Below are 18,555 nucleotides of genomic sequence, written 5' to 3' on the forward strand. Positions count from 1 at the left end.
TAGTCCCTGGCAAATAGTTTCTCAATAAATGTGTTGAATGAATATATGGAATTAGCTTCTCCATCTATAAAGCTTGATTGGGAGAGAGGGGAGTTTAGACTCAATAGTTCCTCCCAGCTCAAGCCTCTGATTCTCTAACCAGCCAAATACTCATTTATACCACAACTGATTTGAACCTCTGGCACTACAAGGCTCAGCTCCTGGTCACAAAGACCAGGGCCCTGGACCCGGCCCACAGTTCTAAGTGCCCAGCTAGGACAGGGCAGCATAGGTACCAACTGACCAAGCACTGTCCTCATTAGTTGTCAGAGTCTGGGACACTTGGCCGTAACTATGTTTCTGATCTTTTCTCATCCCAAGGTCACCTATTTCTCCTACCTGAAGCAATCACTGCTATTAAGCTTTAACTTTAACTTTGCCCTGCAACAAAGCACAAATCCCAAGTGTGGATGTCCAAGTGGGAGCCATGATTTCAATTAGTTATGACAACCCCATAATCCTAACCCAAATTCAGATCCCTCTTCCAATGACAACCTTCTTTCTACCCCAGGGCAAACTTGAATTCTAAGAGGTTTTTTTAAAGTAGAAAAGATGAGATGGAAATGGAAAGTGACAGCATGAAATACAATTAAAATACTGTCTAGCCAACCCTTTTTAGGCTCGAACATGGTACTACCCCAAACCTAGCTTTAAGAACGCTGTTCTCTTACTCACTGGGCAGTAGGACAAACTGGCCTGGCACCTGGAAGATCATGTTTGTGGAATGGAAGAATTAAACCTGGAGTGACTCATTTGAGAAGTAAGTTCACTGAATACTGAAGCATAACCAGGCTCAAATCAGCATTAATCAATACCAACCAGAAATGTGAGGGTGATGAAGGGAAAGAAGGGACTAAGAACCCACCTAGGTAATGGAGGGCTCTGTGCCCCAGGTGCTGAGGCTCCTTCCTCATGACCACTGGGATCTGCTTCCACCCCCTATCACCTCCTCTCAAGCCTTCAGCAAAATCTAAGTCTAGCTTATTTCCAGTTTGCCATCTTGATACTAAGAAAAAAGGGGCTGGGGGGGAGAAGGAACATGAGTTAAGATATACCTGCCCTTAAATTAGTAGGATCGTGGGTAAATGACTTAACCCTTGCAGGGTTGCAAAGGTGAAACAAAATGGTACATGTGAAAATACCTAGCATTCATGGTAAGTATTCAATGTTCTTTTCTTTTCCATTCCCTTTAAGGAAAATGAATCAAACCTGACCAATACGCTAGCCAGCATGTATATCTACTGACATTAATCTCCCAACATCTATTACTTCCTTCTACTTCAATATTGGCCAGTTGCCTTGCCAATTCTGCCCCAAAGATCCAAGCACTCCTCTATCCTCAGTGCTACTACATTTAGGTTCAACAACATCCCTTACTAGCGTGAATCAAATAATTGGTCCAACTGGTCTCCCAATCTCCGGTTCAAATCAGCTTACACATGCTGAAGCTCTTAATGCTACATTGCTCTGCTCTGCTTTGCATATGGCTCCCAAATGCCTACTAAGTCAAGGTCAAATTCCAGGGTCCCATGTTTCACCGTATTTCTAGTCTTATTTCCCTTGCTCACATCTCAGACTCTGGTCCAACTGAACTACCAGTGCTGTTCCTGGTACACACTTTTGGATTATCCACCTCAGCTCTATCCACGCTCCAGCAGGCCACTGTCCTCCCCAACTACCACCTGTCTACTACATCCTTCACTACTCCAGACTGCTGGAGGCTCTCTAATATGCTAGGCTCCCGCTGGCTTCAGGTCCCTTGCAGAGGCTAGGCCTTTTACCTGGGATGCTCCCCTCAGCTTCCAATTCCCTACTCTTGCTTCTGGGCGCTATTCCCTGAAAGGTCAATTTCCTTACGTTCGTTGCAAAGCAACTATGATAAATACTGATTTAATGTTTCTCTCCTTGACTAAGCCGCAGAAGTCATGAGGATGGGGTATGTTTTCTGATTTTGCTTACCACTGTTATCCCAGAGCCTAGCACGGTACTTGACAAATGAAAGCCCACAATCAATCTGTTAAATAAGCAAAGATTTCTCTAAAAGAATAGTCACTCACACACTGTTTATAGTATCTAAAATGGAGAAATGGACATGTGCTATCTGAAGTGGGAGAATGGTTACATTACTGTACCTATAATAGAATGTCAAGTACTGAAGGCCATGCTTTCAAAGTATGACACGGAAAATGCTTGGGTTAGAGCTGAATGGAAGAGCAGGAAACTAAACCTAAAAGAGCATGATCTAAACTATGCAGAATTGGATGTGCGAGTAGGAAGGATACAAATTGGGGACAGTGTTTATATGCTGAAAAAAATGTCCGTACTTCTTTTGCACATTTTCTACAGTAAGCATTTATTGATGAGAAAGTATTTCTAAAAAACTTAAGAGACTCAGCTCAAATGCAATGTCTACTCAAAACTTCCCTAGACTTTCTCATTTGTACTCAAATAACCCCTCAATTTCTTCATTGAGACTTGGGAGGAATCTTTGGTAACCAGCACTTAGTTCTTTTCAACGTTGCATTTGCCCCCAACTCCATACCCCCCGCCTCCCTGGGCTCAGATTGAAGAATCCAGTAGTCCAGGAAGTGTGCATGCAGAACAAAAAGAAGTACACTCACCTAGTTTAAAAACACCCAAGATGCTTTGCCCTGAATTTTAAGCAGCACATGTGACCTGGTCCATTCTGGTTTCAAGTTCAAAGGCATCAGGCCGGTCCTGTGGGTTAGCAGCTAACATATCTTTCAAGAGCTGCTTGATCCCCTCAGACATGGAAGTCCTGCGTTTCTGGGGGATGTGCAACTCCATCTTTGGGTTTTCTAGCAGCGCCTCACCAACAGGGACGATCTCAGTCCCCTGTTTGATATAGGTCCCCAGGAGCTCCTTCTTGGTCTCAGAGTCAATGAAAGTGATTCTTTCTATCATTGCCCAGATGATAATGCCCAGGGCAAAGATGTCAGCCTTGGCTGTGTAGTGTCCCTCCCAGACTTCAGGGGCCATGTAGAAGTCTGAGCCACAGGCTGAGGACAGCCAGTATTTATTCACATTCACATTTTTGTTGTCTTGATTGCCCTCTTTACCTCGGGGGGCCAGCCCAGCACAGACCTTGCTTAGTCCAAAGTCTGCCACCTTGAGGATGGGGGTGCCAGACCGCTCTGTGATGAGGATGTTGTCTGGCTTTAGGTCCCTGTGCACGATGTGGTTTTTGTGCAGGAAGGCAATGGCGCTCGTGAGCTGTAGCATGAAGCTCTTGTTGGTGGCTGGGTCCGGCCTCCGGGACAGGACATACTGATTCAGGTCTCCACCTTCACAGAACTCCATGACAAACCAGAGATAGCAGGGCTCCTCAGCATAACCCAGGATCCTTTCTCCTAAATCAAGGGAAGACCAGAAAGAGCCCAAGTGAGATGGACACAGTCACACCACTTGTAGACTAAAGGGCTGTAGCATATTAGAGTAGGAGTGACAGTGATGACAATCGCTCCAATCCAAGAGGACCAGCATAACTGGCACGGAGCCAACTCTGCACAACAAGGCCCATCTCTACTCATACAGGGTGAGTCAAGTGATAACAAGATAAGGGAACCCTGGTTTACTGATGATTAGCCAGGAGGCAACTTAGTTCACCTTTCCCAGTTTCCACTTCTGCTTCTTCACCTGTAAATGGCCATGTGTAACACAGAGTACCAACACTGGCACCTGACGTTCAATTTAATATTTACTACCACCCTAGGAGGTAGGAAGAAATAGCCCCATCTAATAAAATGAAGAACCTGAGGCTCACAGCGACTTAAGAGTTAACAGACTCAAATCCATGACTGCAGCGCCACTGTGTTTCATTATACTGTCTCCAAACAGCCAGCACCATACCACCCACGTCTCCCAGGGCTGCTGCTGAGACGAGGGAAAATATGTGAGAAGACCGTCAAATGTCTGTAACTCCATGCTAAGCCAAAGACCTTCCCTCCCTTCCTTCCTTCCTGCCTAGTGCAGGGATTCTTGCCGATGCAACTAGAATGGCACTACAAGTTTATTTCAGACACACTCCAACTCAGTGTTTTCTGGTAGCCCACCACATGCCTAGCACAAGTTAGGTAAGTGACAGGCCCATCTCTATGAAGTTTAGTTTGAAGGAGATAACGGATGTTTAAAACAGCAAGCATCATTAGCTGTGCATCTGCATCAAGGTCAAGTTTTACGAACAGTGAAGGGTGGGTAGGAGTCACCAGATCTAAAGAAGTCCGAAGGGGCAGGACTTGAGTGACCCCTAAGAGACAGGCAGTAAATCAGCAGGGAGAAGCCAGAAGGAAACTCTAGGCTGAGATGGGATGGATAACGAGGCACAGGAATAAACGGACCAGAGAGGTGTACATAGGAAGTCTGAAGTGGATGTAAGATGTCATCAAGTTATGTGGAAACTTGAAACTCCAGCTCTGCCTTCCTCAGAAAGTCTTTCCTTTTGAACCACAGAAACTCCAGGAAAGCTGCTGACTGGCATCTCCAAACAAATCCCAATACACTTTATAAAGCAATTAACGGTACACTAAAGCCTTAGCATGAAGTTATTTGGTGACTGCAAGAGCCCAAAAAGCTTGAGCCTAAGTAGGCAGGTGTCTCATCTTGCTGATGAGGCTGGGTCAGCCCCAGGTGGTCACATGGATCATTCGTGACTGAGTCAGACCCTGAGGAAAAGTCCTCTGATCTCCTGTACAGTGTCTCCATTCTACCAAAAATGAAGGCTGCAACCCCTCACACAGCCTCTGCCAGAGGGTTTCTTTCACTAGTCATTTACTTTATTACAAAGAGAATGGGTGATCCAGATGAGATGTTGCTAAGCCCCGAAATTACCAAGGAACATAGCCTACAAAAAGCCAGTGGTCTGGAAGTTCTAGGTTGATCCAAGAAGATGACTAGACGGACAAGGCAAAAGCTTTAGGTTTTTCTGTTTTGTTTTGTTTTGTTTTTTTTGTGGTACGCGGGCCTCTCACTGTTGTGGCCTCTCCCGTTGCGGAGCACAGGCTCCGGACGCACAGGCCCAGAGGCCATGGCTCACGGGCCCAGCCGCTCCGCGGCACACGTGATCCTCCTGGACCGGGGCACGAACCCGTGTCCCTGCGTCGGCAGGCGGACTCTCAACCACTGTGCCACCAGGGAAGCCCAGCTTTAGGTTTTTGACCACGATCTGACAGACCACATTTCCCCTGTAATTATATAATTTGTTTATACTGCTCACAATCAAAAGTCATACAGGTAGAACTAGTTTAGGGCAGATTTTTTTTTTTTAAATCAGTTGTTTCCCATCTCATAATCCTCTTTCTAGGTCATCTGCTCCAGTAGGCTGAGGTTCTATCTAAAAGGACCCCAGGACTTCCCTGGTGGCACAGTGGTTAAGAATCTGCTTGCCAATTCAGGGGACACGGGTTCAAGTCCTGGTCCAGGAAGATCCCACAGGCCGCTGAGCAACTAAGACCTTGAGCCAGAACTACTGAAGCCCGCTGTGCCTAGAGCCCATGCTCCGCAACAAGAGAAGCTACCACCATAAGAAGCCCATGCACTGCAACGAAGAGTAACCCCCGCTCACTGCAACTAGAGAAAGCCCGCGCGCAGCAACAAAGACGCAACGCAGCCAAAAATAAATTAAAAATAAATAAATAAATAAAAGACTGCAAAATGAAGTGGTGATCTGAGCCCTGATCAATCAACCTAGACTCCCAAGTAAAGACCCATAAAAAGGAGAGCAAGAAATGTTTGGGGGTGGTAGAGCCAGAAAGGAAACTATTAAAAAGGCATCAAATTCCTTCTGCAAAGGCCACATCAGAAAACAGTGAAACTTCTGGTGGGGAAATAAAGGGTGGGGAATGATGATTATTTTATACACAAAGTTGGTAACTATGGCAATTGAAATAAAAAGACAACAACTCTGTAAAACAGACTACATATAAGTCCAGGTTATGAGAATCCAGGGAAAGAAAAAAAAAAGGTAAAAAAGTGCCCTCAGTCAGTGAGTGAGTGGGTAGATGAGACCTGGGATCGAGGGACTTGCTCTGGGGAATGAGCTAAGGTCAGGAGACGCCAAAGAAGGGGGCTGTTTGTAGAGATGACAGAACTGGACAGGAAGCAGACAAAGCATCAGTGAGCATGACAGAATGGAAAGTGGGGGACGTAGCTACTTGTCCCAGAGACAAAAAGCACTTTGCACAGGGTAGGACCTTGGGCTTATTTCATGAGAAGCTGCAGTATGTGTTTTCATGAAGGAATCCCAACTGCCCACAAAAAACATAAGAGGCATGTAAGAATTCCAGCCCTTTCCTTCAGGCAGATTGTCTACTGGGCCTCTCAGCTACCTCTCATCACAGCCAGATGGAGGGAGGGAACGCGGCACTCAACGCAGTGGGTGCATTTCTGTTGAGAAGCAAGTAGTAGAAGAGCACACAGTAACAGAAGAGTAATAGAAGACCAGAAGACAGGAGTCTAGCTTGAGACCCCAATTCTGCCCCCGGTTTACTGGGTGGTTTCGAGACTGAGTATGATGGGAAGATAGCTAGAACCTGGGGCAGGTCCCTGAACCTCTGAGACTCAGTCTTCTCATCCATCAAATGAGAATGACACTTACACCACATACTCCTGAGTTAAGTCACAGTCGGCAGAGTATAAGGTACTTTGGGGGAATCACATCCTTTACCATCTCCTACATCATCATTCCCACCAGACCCCAGCCAAGTCCTAGCAAGTCACGGATTTCAATACTCTCAGTGCTGGAGGCCAGAGAATACAGCTTTCACACGTTAGGCAAAAGATGAAACTGAGATCAGAAAATGAAAATGGATGATGATATCACATTTCTCAGGCTGTAATAGCTAAAATCCATATTCTAGCCAGAGCAGGCCACTTTTATTTGGGGTGACCTCTCTACGTAAAAGGTGACCCCTCTCCCCACATCTGTGCAGGTGCATCTGAATGTGTACCTTAGGACCCAGCCTGAAAGCTAACCTACTCGACATGTGCCTGATTTCCCAGGTAACTTTCCTCTTCTGACCTGCCAAAGCCCAAGTCTCATTATTTACCAGGGTGACTGCGCACTGGGGAAGGGAAAATGGTCAAACTTCCAGGGATTATCGAACACTGGTTCTAAGCTGACACAAATTCCTGGAGACTCAAAACGTCACCATGGTCCAGTCAGGGTAGGGGGCCAATAGAGGTCAGGTGACCAGTGGAGTTTCAGCTCAGGTCTGTTTCACAGCGACCCCAGTGGGTCACTGAAGCCACCCTGTGGTTACTTCCCCAGTTTTGGGATGTAAAACTGGAACAAACAGATGCAGACACTAGTAGAATCCTCACATGAAATTCAGTTTTTTGAACTGATAGAAACAAACAAAATTTACTTAAGTTTTATAATTCCCTTGTTTGGTATAAATCTGACAGTTCTGTAAGACTAAAAAGGGCTGAAAATTTAGCTGCCCAGAGCTGTAGAAAAGAGAGTGTTATTTGAAGGTGATAAGGATTTGTGGCAAATCAACCTTTGAGAGCCACTGGGTTCCAGGAACTATTTATCACAGCCGTGAGTGGTTGGTAAGGTGCGATCCTGCACAGCCACATCCCTCCACCAGAATGTGCTAACTCCCAGGTTACAGGGGGCAAAGAAATGCACTTTGATCAGCGGCAGGCCTACCTTCAGGGGCGTTTTATTACCTTTCCCAAGTCCAGTAGCCAGAAGACCACAAAATAAACTCTGTATTTCAAAACATATCCTATGCCACAGTTCAAAGGGAAACAATTAAAAAAAAAATCAAGCAAGGGACTTCCCTGGTGGTCCAGTGGCTAAGACTTGGTGCTCCCAATGCAGGAGCGATCCCTGGGTTCGATCCCTGGTCAGGGAACTAGGTCCCACATGCTGTAACTAAAAGATCCCACACTCGGCAATCAAGATCCCAAGTGCTGCAACTAAGTCCCGGCGCTGCCAAATAAATAAATTTTAAAAAATAAAGTTAAAAAAAATCAAGCAGGTGCCTCACATCTCATTACTCATGGGCATAAGCAGTGGCTGAAGTCTCCCAACAAAATGGGCTGTATTCAGAAACTTGAGGTCAGGAGGCTCAGCATGACGGTAAGTCAGTATGAGCTGTGGAAAGGCAGGCACCTCCTGGAAAGGGATACAAAATACTCAGAATTTTATAAGCCTATTTCCAAGCATCCTCCAGAAATTCGACTTTTTTTTATATTGAAATATAGTTGATTTACAATGTTGTGCCGATCTCTGCTGTACAGCAAAGTGACTCAGTTATACATGTACATATTCTTTTCCATTATGGTTTGCCACAGGATAGTGAACATAGCTCCCTGCGCTGTACAGCAGAACCTTGTTGTTTACCCCTCCCCTATATAGTGGCTGGCATCTGCTATGCTCTAGTATAAGTACACAGTTATGCTAGAGCATGCACTGCTTGGCAGACCCCAAACATGCGATGAGCAAAAGCCTCTGCCCTTATGAAGGCTTCCAGCCATTGGAAGCAGAATGACTGCAGCTACGAGAATAAGGAAGAGGAGGCAGCTCTGCCTGAGGGGTAGGGAAGGGTGGTTAGGACGAGAGAAGGGCAGGCTGAGAGTAAGCAGCTCATGCACTGTGTTTCCTGGGGTGAAGAGAGTGAGCACACGGCACAGGGGGGTGTAAGCGTGCAGCGAGGGACCCACGTAACCTGGGGTAATCACAGAAGAGATGTGGTAGGAGATGGGGAGAAATGAGGCTGGAGGTGAAGCTGGAGTCTGCTCATAATGGTATCTGGCAGACTACAAGAATGTGAACTCTAAGAAATGGGAAGTGACTAAAAGTTCTTGAAGTATTTTAGAAAGATAAGCTGCTTATTGAAACTAATAAGTCACCAATGTAAAGTTAGATGTACCGTTTAGGTAAGACATCCAAGCTGTTGACAACACTCTGGTTTGCCACTGACTGAGTTCTGATTTCAGAGATGTTAACATGTGGAAGAACACGTCTGAGAATCGACGAAACAGGTTCCCTCTGGAGGCAAGAGGAGTTAGAAATGGAAGACAGACTAGAGGCCAAGAGATGCATCAGGAGGTCCTGAAAGCTGAAGAAGTGAGGGCTGGCCAGGGAGGAGGCAGGAAGGGGATGGGAGAAGGGTCTTGGAGGTTTAGAATCAACAGAACTGAGCAACTTGTCACTTCACATGTGATGGAAGGAAGAAGCCAATCCTCTCTTCTTACTCCCAACTTGCATCTACGTACATGACCCTTTCACAAGTGAGGAAACTGAGGCTCAAAAGATTAAATAACTTGCCTTCGGTCTCACTACAGTCTCACAGAGGCAGACCCCAGAGTCTCCACAGCCTGGATTCCTAACCCTGATGCTTTACTGCTGCCTCTCACTGCCTGCAGCAGAAGTTAACACCTGGATGTTCCACTTCCCACTGTGACAGTTCCTCCTTAAGTACTCTTATGGACGCTCCCAAGGAGTTCAATGTTCCTTAAGTCTCCAGTATTGATAGGCCAACCACATAACACACTGATTCATTTTTCACAGAGGATTAATTATGATTTTGATAAGCATGCTGAGATAAACAATTCAGCAATATTTATCACAAGTCTTCAAAATGCTCAACACGACATAAAAATCCCACTCCAGGAATTTATTCTAAAAGAAGAGTACCAAAAAGGCAAAACAAAAACAAAAACCTGCCACTACCAGCAACAAAAGGGCACACCAAGCACTAAAGACACACAGAACTGGTATTCCACACAGCACAGTACAAGTAAGGAATTAGAACAACTGTCCACGAGTAATTAATGGTTAATAATGGCATTGCCACTTAGTTGAATGCTTAAAGGGCCATGTTTTACTTCAACAAAATTTACTTAAAAAGCCAAAAGAGAAGATCACATAACACATCATAAGCATGTTTAATGTGAAGTGAGACATAAGATATAAAATTTGAAAGTTATGTTTAAGAAAATATTATAAAGGAATCCAGAAATGAGGTTTGAATTTGTTATGACCATAGCTATCCCTGCTGATTAAATAAAAATTTTAATATACAACTTTTAACTAAAGAAGTGATTCAGAAGATCAGTCCTGAGAAGATGCTGAAGATGAGGACCATTCAGCACATTCTCCCAAAATGAGCACATAGACCAAGCCCTCCTCCCAGCCTCAATGACCTTGAGCTGTGTCACTATAAAGAGGCTGGGTCCAGTGTCAACACCACAGGGTGTGTTCAATTCAAAGTACTTCATTAATCAAATGTCTTTGTGCACTACAGAACACACCCGCTCAGGGTGGCTGCCAGGGCAAGATGCAGTGTCCTGTAGAGGCCAAGAGGCCAGTTAGGAACTCTCAGGCCCAGGGGGAAAGGAGAAGGAGCCAGCCAGGCCTGGGGTCAAAACCACCCACTCCCACACTTTCATGGTTAATGTGACCCTGGGCAAACTGCTAAAAAAGACCCCATGAATATTTCATTTTCCATAAATTGGGAAGAGACACTTACCTCAATGGGCTGTTGGGAGGCTTAATTGTGACATACGAAGCCTCTTGCAAGGTGCCTGGACACCAGAGCAGACAACTACTGGGTGTTAATCATGTTAAAAATTGCAAAGACATCTGGATATAAACCTAGAGCCTGACCTTTCACCACTGTGGGAATGGACAAGTTACTTGACTTAATGGATCTTGATTTTCTTGTGTGTAAAATCGGGTTACAAAAACTCCAACCTAAAGTGGAGAGGATTAAATGAGAGGATGAACCATAAAAATCTAAGGTTAGCTATTAGGACTTGGAACATTGCAAGGTTCTTGTTAAAAATGCAGATTCCACTGGCCAGGCAGACTGGGGAGTAGGGCAGTCCTGGTTGTTTCTCTCTCCATGTGCAATGGTCCTTGCCACATGCCTAGCCTTACTGCGTGCCAGGCTCACTTCTGGTTTACCCTTTTACAACTCCTCCTTCCCTCCTCTAAACTTAGTCCACATTCCTGCCAGCTGTCCCCCCTAAAGCACCTCTCACGGGCTGCAGTGAAGTATCATTGGTTGTGCTGTGCCCACCTCCTCCCTTAGACCGGGCACCACAGCGGAACGAGACCATGTCCCTGGGCTCCCGCAATGCACCTCACACACATTGAATAGGTGATCAATAACTGGGTGAAATGAATCAAGATGAGAACTGTTAGCTGGAGAGGCTTAAAACAGAGAAATATCAGAGAACATTCTAGTATAGGGCATGAAGAATGTTTAGATTAAGACAACTATGTAAGCATCCAGAATTTGTGAGTTACTGAGGAGGGCCCGTGGCTAAATACCACCAAAAGCCAAGTTCGAGCTGAAAATAAACTGATGTTCTATTGGGAAGCTAAGCTCTCTTTGAGAGTGTACTTACACTGTAAAAAGCCCTACCCAATACAATGCCAATTAATCAAAGCTCTCAAGTAAGTGTTGCTTCTATCTCCTGGGGCTGGTATCTAAAACCCCCAATGCACACAGAAGGAAAGCAGTCTGTCAGTAGCAAGAGAAAAGGAAAGTCTGTGTGGTTGTCCCAAGACAATCGAGAGCAGAACAGAAAGGAGGCAGGGGTCCCTGGCAGCTGAGACCTAGGGGAGGCACCAGTAGAAATCAGCAGTGCCACAAGTACTGGTTAACACATAATTGAAAATAGATAGTAGCCATTAGCTTCTGAGTAAAATATGATTACACCCATTTAACAACAAGAAAAACAGGAGAGCCCAGAACTTAAGCCACCTGTCCCAAGAGTGCAGCGCAGCTGTGAAGGAAAGCGGACTCAATCCAGAATGCCGGGGCTTGGAGCCTGGCTTGGTTCTGCTTAGCTGCTATACATCGGGCAATGTCACTAACCTCAGCGCCTCAAGTTGTCTCACTCGTAAAATAGGGATAATTATACCATTGACTTCAAAAGGTGGTTACGAAGACTGAAACAGTTAAGAGGCATAAAGCCTTTAGAACAGCTCTTGGCACACAGCAATCAGTAAGTTTTAGCTTTTATTAACAGGGTGAAACTGGGACTAAGACCTTCCGACTCCCAGTCAATACCAATGTTCTACTGTATCCCATTCATTTCCCGGGACCCTAAATGCTGCCTTTATATCTAGGTCAGGGTAGCCGAAGACTACCATTCAGCTCCCTGCCTCTACCCAGGGATCTCTAAACTCTGAGACCCCAAAGCTGCAGTAGAGAATTCAGAGGTGCTTTCCAGCGTCCTGGGAAGGGGGCACCCAGCTCTGAGCCCAAGATTTCCCTGGGCTCTCAATGGGCTGAGAGGAGTTTGCAGGCCAACAACCCATCCACTAAGACACTGTCTCCCCCTCAGCTTCCTGAGGTCTACCTCCTTCCTTGCTTCCCCAGGCCTCTATGCTCCCAGAGGGAACCTCTACTGTTTTCTGGGACACCCACCACTCATGACCTTGCACGACTGTCATGGCCAAGCCTTCTGCATGCCTCGTGGAGGAAACTCTGCATAGCTTCTTCTAGTGCAGTGTACGGCTCACAGTCACACCGTGCATCGGCGTGCAGACAAGACTGCCTCCCAAGGGCCAAGATTCCCACCCATGTGAAAGCCCCTCCAGGTATCTTGAGTACAGCAAACGTCAAATAATTGGTCAAGCGGAACATGTCACGTTTTACCAAGTTGGGATAAGCTAGGTTCCTGGCTTTTCCAAACTTCTAATTATTCAGTTTTATGAGCCTTGACAGTTTGTTGTGGATTTTTTTTTTTGTCTTTATTTGCTGCTATTTGTATAAGGATCAGTGTGCACTTTGTAGAGAGCATCAGAATTTCTGAGTTTGACAATGAGCTCTGGCATGCCTGCTGTCTAAGTGGCAGTAATCTTGAATTCAGTTTTAGGTGCAATCAGGACAGGGTCCTTTGGCAATGGAAACAAGGGGATAAAAGCAAACTGTTAACCCTTTTTTAATTAAAAGTTCTTAAAAGTTAAACAAAGCCACCAACCCATCAACCAAATAATTTACAGGATTGTTAATCTGGTTTAAAAAAGCCTGGGAGACTGGTTTGAATACTACCACTAACTCATCTGGGGCAAGTCCTGTCTCTTTTCTGGGCTTCAATTTCCTTCCCTGTGAAACAGAAGGCCAGATCAGACATCTAAGATGGCTCACTACTGACTGTCTGAAACTTCTGTTCTCTATTTAATGCTCTGGGTAGGACTTTTTGGTCTTTGTTCAGAGAGAAAGGAAGGACATAAGACATAGAAGTCTATCTAAGTGGAGAAGATGAAGAACTGCATTAAGAAGTCCCCTTACCCCTTTTTTGATATTGGTTTATTCATACATAATTTTTTAAAACTAGAGAAATGCATTCTGGTGGAGTTGATACTTGGAGAGGGGGAAGGAGAAAGGAGACAGACAACCATTCTCTATTTGTTCTCTATTTGGCCAAACTGTGAAATAAATAGCAGTCTCTTCTCTACCTATTCATGTGTTCCTAGGCCCCCTTCTTTCAAAGCCCACCTTCTCTGCTAACTTCTGGCTAACTCCTGATTCTCATTCTTGTTAATATGTACAACACAGAACAAAGCCAATAATGAGTCAACTTGCCTTTTCTTCCATGACCTTGATTAGCATTTGAGTCTTCTACATGTCCTCAAACTTCAAATTAATTTCCTTTGGGACAAAGAGTTTTTTTTTTTTTCCTCTGCAAATACCACCATAGGGACCTCAGTAAAAGTTTGTGGATTTGGTTCATTGAGACTTTAAGGCAGATTAACACTTTTCAGTCTATTCAAAATTATCCTAAATTGCAGGAGTCTGGGCAAGAGGTGACCGCATCTGTTTACAGACAGAGCTGAACCAGATTACTTGCAAACTAGAAGGAATCTGCCCCAGCGGCATATCAGGACTGCTAAATTTTGGAAGCTGAAGTCAGGAAAACTTAACGTGAGTAATTTGGATATTTCTTCTCCACTTTAATACTGATAGCAAAAAGCTTAACGCCTATTAACTGCTTGTTAAATTTACACTTGACACGTAAATCTGAATATCAGTTTATAAGCAGAGGCAACATGCGTTGTCTTTACTGCTCTCTCCCTAAGCCCAGAATATTAACTGACCCATAGTAGAGGCTCATATATTTAAGACTCCAAATAACTAAAAGGGACATATTAAGTATGTGGGCTAAAGCAAAATATTTCGTTTCTTTTAGGCCTCAGTTTTAGTTCACAAAGGGAGGAAGAAAATACCAGTGTTTCTGCAACTTGGCGCTGCCTACAGTACAGGAAACAGAACGTGTTCCATGGTCAAGTTTGGGAAACTTGAACAGGAACATTGTGAATTTCGAAGGGGATGACAGTGGAAGAAGATTCAAAACGTAGCCTGAACTTACTGAAGCAGCAAATTTCTCCTCATCTGGAGCACTTGTTGACATTCCCAGGCTGCACAGCAACCCTATGACAGAGGAACCCTCACCCTATTAGTAAAGGAATGCTCCCCACAGGTTTGAAACAACTTGTCCCATGCAGTCAGCTGAGACAAACTATGACTAAAAGTGAGTCTAACCCCAAAGCCTGTGTTATGCTGCCACTGTTTACTGCGGAGTTTTGACAAATTCTACAAGTGAGGAAAGTTTGAAAAGTATACGTAGGGACACAAAGCAAAGACTTCCAACCCAGGATGAAGTTTCAAAACTGGTATCAATGAGCTGAGGATAGAAGAGGATCCTTTGGAAAAGCAAACTCCTACATCCCAAGGCAGTCATGTAAGTTGGAAGTCCAGACCATTCATTAACCACAGAAAGGACAGTCTGAGAGTGAAGTGAAGAGCCTGTAGAATACAGGTAAGCTGAAAGAATCTCCTGGAAAGTCTTTTCAAAACAAATATATTTACCCTGGAGAGAAGGTGGGTTTTTCAGGATGGATGGAGCAGGGATGGGCATAAAAAGTAGAAGCCTATTTTGAAAAAGGACCCCGGGTAATATTGAGCATGTCCTCAATCCGCTGTCAAACAACTGACCTGAAACAGGACCAGGAGTTCTCTTGGGATGGGCCTGGAGGATCTTATAGTCAGGCAAAAGCTCCAAACAAAACGCCCTATCCAACCCCACCCCAAATCCTACCTGCTCTTACTAAGGTCAGATCTAGATCATCCTTTGGGGAGGGAGGAAACCATTACACCTTTTAAAAGGATTGAGGCCTTGAATCAAGACAGATCTGAGTTCACATCGCTTAAGCTATGAAAAATTGTAAACAAACCAGGAGTACAACCATACCTCCCTTACAAGCTGATTAACCTTCATCAACTTAGGTTCGTTCACCTCTAAACCTTGGTTTCTCCACTTATAGAAAGAGAAGAGGATTTACTTTTCAAGTTATACCTCAAGTCACTCTGTAAGAGATCTAGGGCAGAGCTGGGTCTCAGATTAGCAACTTCTCCCCTGAGGAAGTCTCCTCAGGCCTTCCTAGCCCACTGGCTCTCTCTTCTATGAACAGACCCTTGGCTACTTGTAGTTTGAACAAGGCACGTGAGCACTCAGGATGCACACACTCCCTAACTGCAGTTAAAACCCTGAAACCAGGACTAGCCCTCCCAGGACTGCAAAATCCCCTTGCTTCACTGAGCCCCATCGTCCCTATAAATAAAACCACTTGGAAGCCAGCCTCAGAGGGTGGCTGTAAAAGGGAAGAAAAAGATGTTAGGTGTGTTGTGTGACAGCTCTCGACCCACCTGTGGAGTTATTATTCTGCAGGCCCCTAGAGGACCTAGGCTGAAAACTGCCGGTTTGCTTGACTGCCCTGGGATGAAGGGCTGGTGGGGGGGGGGGGGGTCTCAGAGGAAAAGGAAGACCAGGAAACAAGAGTTAGCCGGGTGGAGCCGGAGGGTGTCAGGATTTTTGGAACCAGACAGGGAGCGGGTGTGGGTGGGTCCAGCAAAGTTTTTTTGTTTGCTTTGGGAGGAAAACAGAAGAGGCCCTAGAGTGTGAGGGGGCTCGGCAGTTCTTCCACCGACTCTGAACCCAACGCCCTCCACTCCCAAGTCCGACCTTAAAAGTGCTACACGTTTCATAGTAATGGTTCACACTTATGGAGCACTTCCTACGACAATGGTTAGCACTTAATGAGCCCTTGTTATTAAAATACCAGCTAACATTAGCGCCGGGGACTAATGGATCCGGAGAGGAGAGGGCGGCCCGAATGTCTGCCCCGGAAAGGAGGGTGTGTCGGGTCCAGGGCGACAGAACCGGGACCAGGGTCTAGGGGTCAGTTTGGGCCGAGCCCAGCAGATTCGTGGGTCCAGGCCATGCGTGGCCAGGGCGGCCCTCGGCATTCCTACCTTTGAGCGAGGTTTCCACCAGGCGCAGGTAAAGCTGTGAGCTCTTGTTGCCGTGGCTCATGCGCTGGGCTAGCCCGTTGCGCTGCAGGACGCACTCCTCAAACTGCACGACGTTTTGGTGGCGCCGCTTGAGGCTGGTCAGGGCCCAGAATTCGGCTAGCGCCAGCTCCACGTTCTCGGGGGCGTCGCAGCGGATCTTCTTGACCGCCACCCGGGCCCCGCTGCGCCCGGCCACTGCCTCGTACACCACGCCGTAGCTGCCGCGCCCGATCTCCGCCAAAAGGCTGTAGCGCGGCCGCGCCGACCCGCCGCCGGCCTCCGGCCGCCGCCGCGCCAGGTAGGCCTCGCCCGGGGCCTCGGCCGCCACCGGATCCATGGCCTGGGCCACAGCCGCCGGCCTCAGCTTCGCGCTGAGCGCCCGCGGCACTGGGCTTCGCCTTTTCCGCTCGGGGCTTTGTGTACCTCTGCGGGCGCCGTCCTCCTCCCCCGTTTCCATGGCTGCGGGCGGCGGGGGGAGCAGCAACGGCGCTGCCCGGGACCCCCCTGCCTCATCCCTCCGTCCGGTCCCGGGACGCGGAGGAGCGGGACCCTGGATTGTGACCTGCGGGCGAAAGAATCGGTTAAACGACCAGGCCAAGGCCGGGAGGCAAGCAGCGCAGATCTCAGGGCGTCCCACCACCTCCTCCGGCCGCCACGGCCCCTTTAAGACGGAAGGCACGGCTGCTGACTGAACGGGGGAGGGGAGGGGAAAGCGGGAAAGACGAAACCACGGGGCACTGGCTCAGAGGGGGAGCCGGAAAGAAAAGCAGAAACTCCCCGCCTTTTCAGTTAACTTATTGTACAGCAATACGAGAAACAAGGACTCGCAGCTTTCGTGACTTATGAAAATCGCCCTTAAGAAGAAATTCGGACTGTGGAGATCTTTTTTCCGCTTGGCTCCCTCTGGGATGCCCCTCCCCGCGTCCCGCCCTGTGTTCTCCCGGGTGTAAACAGTCCATTGAATTAAGCCGGAGCGGAGCCCAGCGGACCGACCCAAGTCCCGCCGGGCTGCGGGTGTAAGGGGTTGGCTTGAAAGTCCGGAGTCCCTGAGCGCGCCCAACCGGGGGCCCAACTGCCCTCCCCAGACGCCCGAGGCGGCGGGCGTAGTTCCAGTTTGGGTGCTAGCTTTCACTCCGCGGACCGCGCCCTTACCTGGCCTGCGCCCTTCCACTTCCGGGCAGCGCGTTTCCCCTCTAAGGCCCCCAGCTGGGGGTGGTCCGCTCCGGGCCAGGGCTGCTTCGGGTACCTAGCCGGGCGAGAGACCGTGGCCCGGGTCGGGCGTGCGACAGAGCCTGTTGCTGTACGGGTGACGGCAGCGGTGCTCTCGGGGGACAACTGGGCGTCAGGGCTCCCGCGGCCCTCCACGTGTTCGCGCCAGCTGAGCCCTTTACGTAACCTTTTTATATAAGCCGCACGTCCCGCCCGCACTCGGGCCAGCGGGGGCTCCTGGTGGCCCATCCCCCGGGAGGCCAGCCGAGTACTGCGCCGCCGGGGTCCTGCCAAGGTCGGCCGACCAGTAGCAGCCGGGTGAGCCCACGCGGGGCCGGGGCCCAATCACAGGCGAGAACACCCAACCAACAAAAAACTGGCGCCAAATTCCCGCGATCGGGCAGCGGCCTCCGGTCTCCGCAGCCGCCTGCGCACCGCAACCTCCACTCTTCTTTGCCTGCGCTGCATGAAGAGGAGCTGTACCCAGTAGGCCCTAATAAATACTGATTGGTTGATTGGATTGGTCCGTTTAATTGATTCATAGGTCTTGCCTGGGAACCGCCCGCACTGGGATGGAATCCACGCCCAGTCTCCTATTAAGCCCCTTGATCCTGGGCAAAACATTGCCCCACTTGGAGCCTCAGTTTCCCCTTCTGAAAAATGGGTAGACTCGGCCTTGCCTCCCAGGGTTGATAGCCCCAAATAAAAAATATATATATTATATAAAATATTAATATATAAATAAATATTAATATATAAATATTTAGATTTTGATATAAATCTGAAGTGGCTAATTGGGTGCAGGGCTGAGAGTGCTGAACGTAAGCTCCATTTAGACATGAATCTTTAAATATTTTGTTCACTGCTTTGTACCTCAGTGCCGAGTAGGTGCTCCATATTTGAATCTACAGATATTGAGTGCCTGTAATGTGCTAGGCACCGTTTTTGTTCTAAATTGTTGGGGAAAGAG

General features: G+C 47.3%; 1 protein-coding gene across 1 annotated transcript; it reads right to left on the bottom strand.

The window, feature by feature from the left end:
* Window positions 1-2,533: 2,533 nt before the first annotated feature.
* STK35 (serine/threonine kinase 35) lies at window positions 2,534-17,834 on the bottom strand (the record flags this gene model as incomplete). The annotated part of the gene is made up of 3 exons (XM_082856891.1): window positions 2,534-3,410; window positions 16,338-16,938; window positions 17,529-17,834. 3 exons carry the CDS (start codon window positions 17,832-17,834, stop codon window positions 2,698-2,700), a joined length of 1,620 nt encoding a protein of 539 aa, XP_082713017.1. The 3' UTR covers window positions 2,534-2,697.
* Between the last annotated feature and the right edge of the window lie 721 nt (window positions 17,835-18,555).

This window comes from Leucopleurus acutus (genome assembly GCF_964270905.1).
Source record: "Leucopleurus acutus genome assembly, chromosome: 16".
In the NCBI taxonomy this organism is placed as follows: domain Eukaryota; kingdom Metazoa; phylum Chordata; class Mammalia; order Artiodactyla; family Delphinidae; genus Leucopleurus; species Leucopleurus acutus.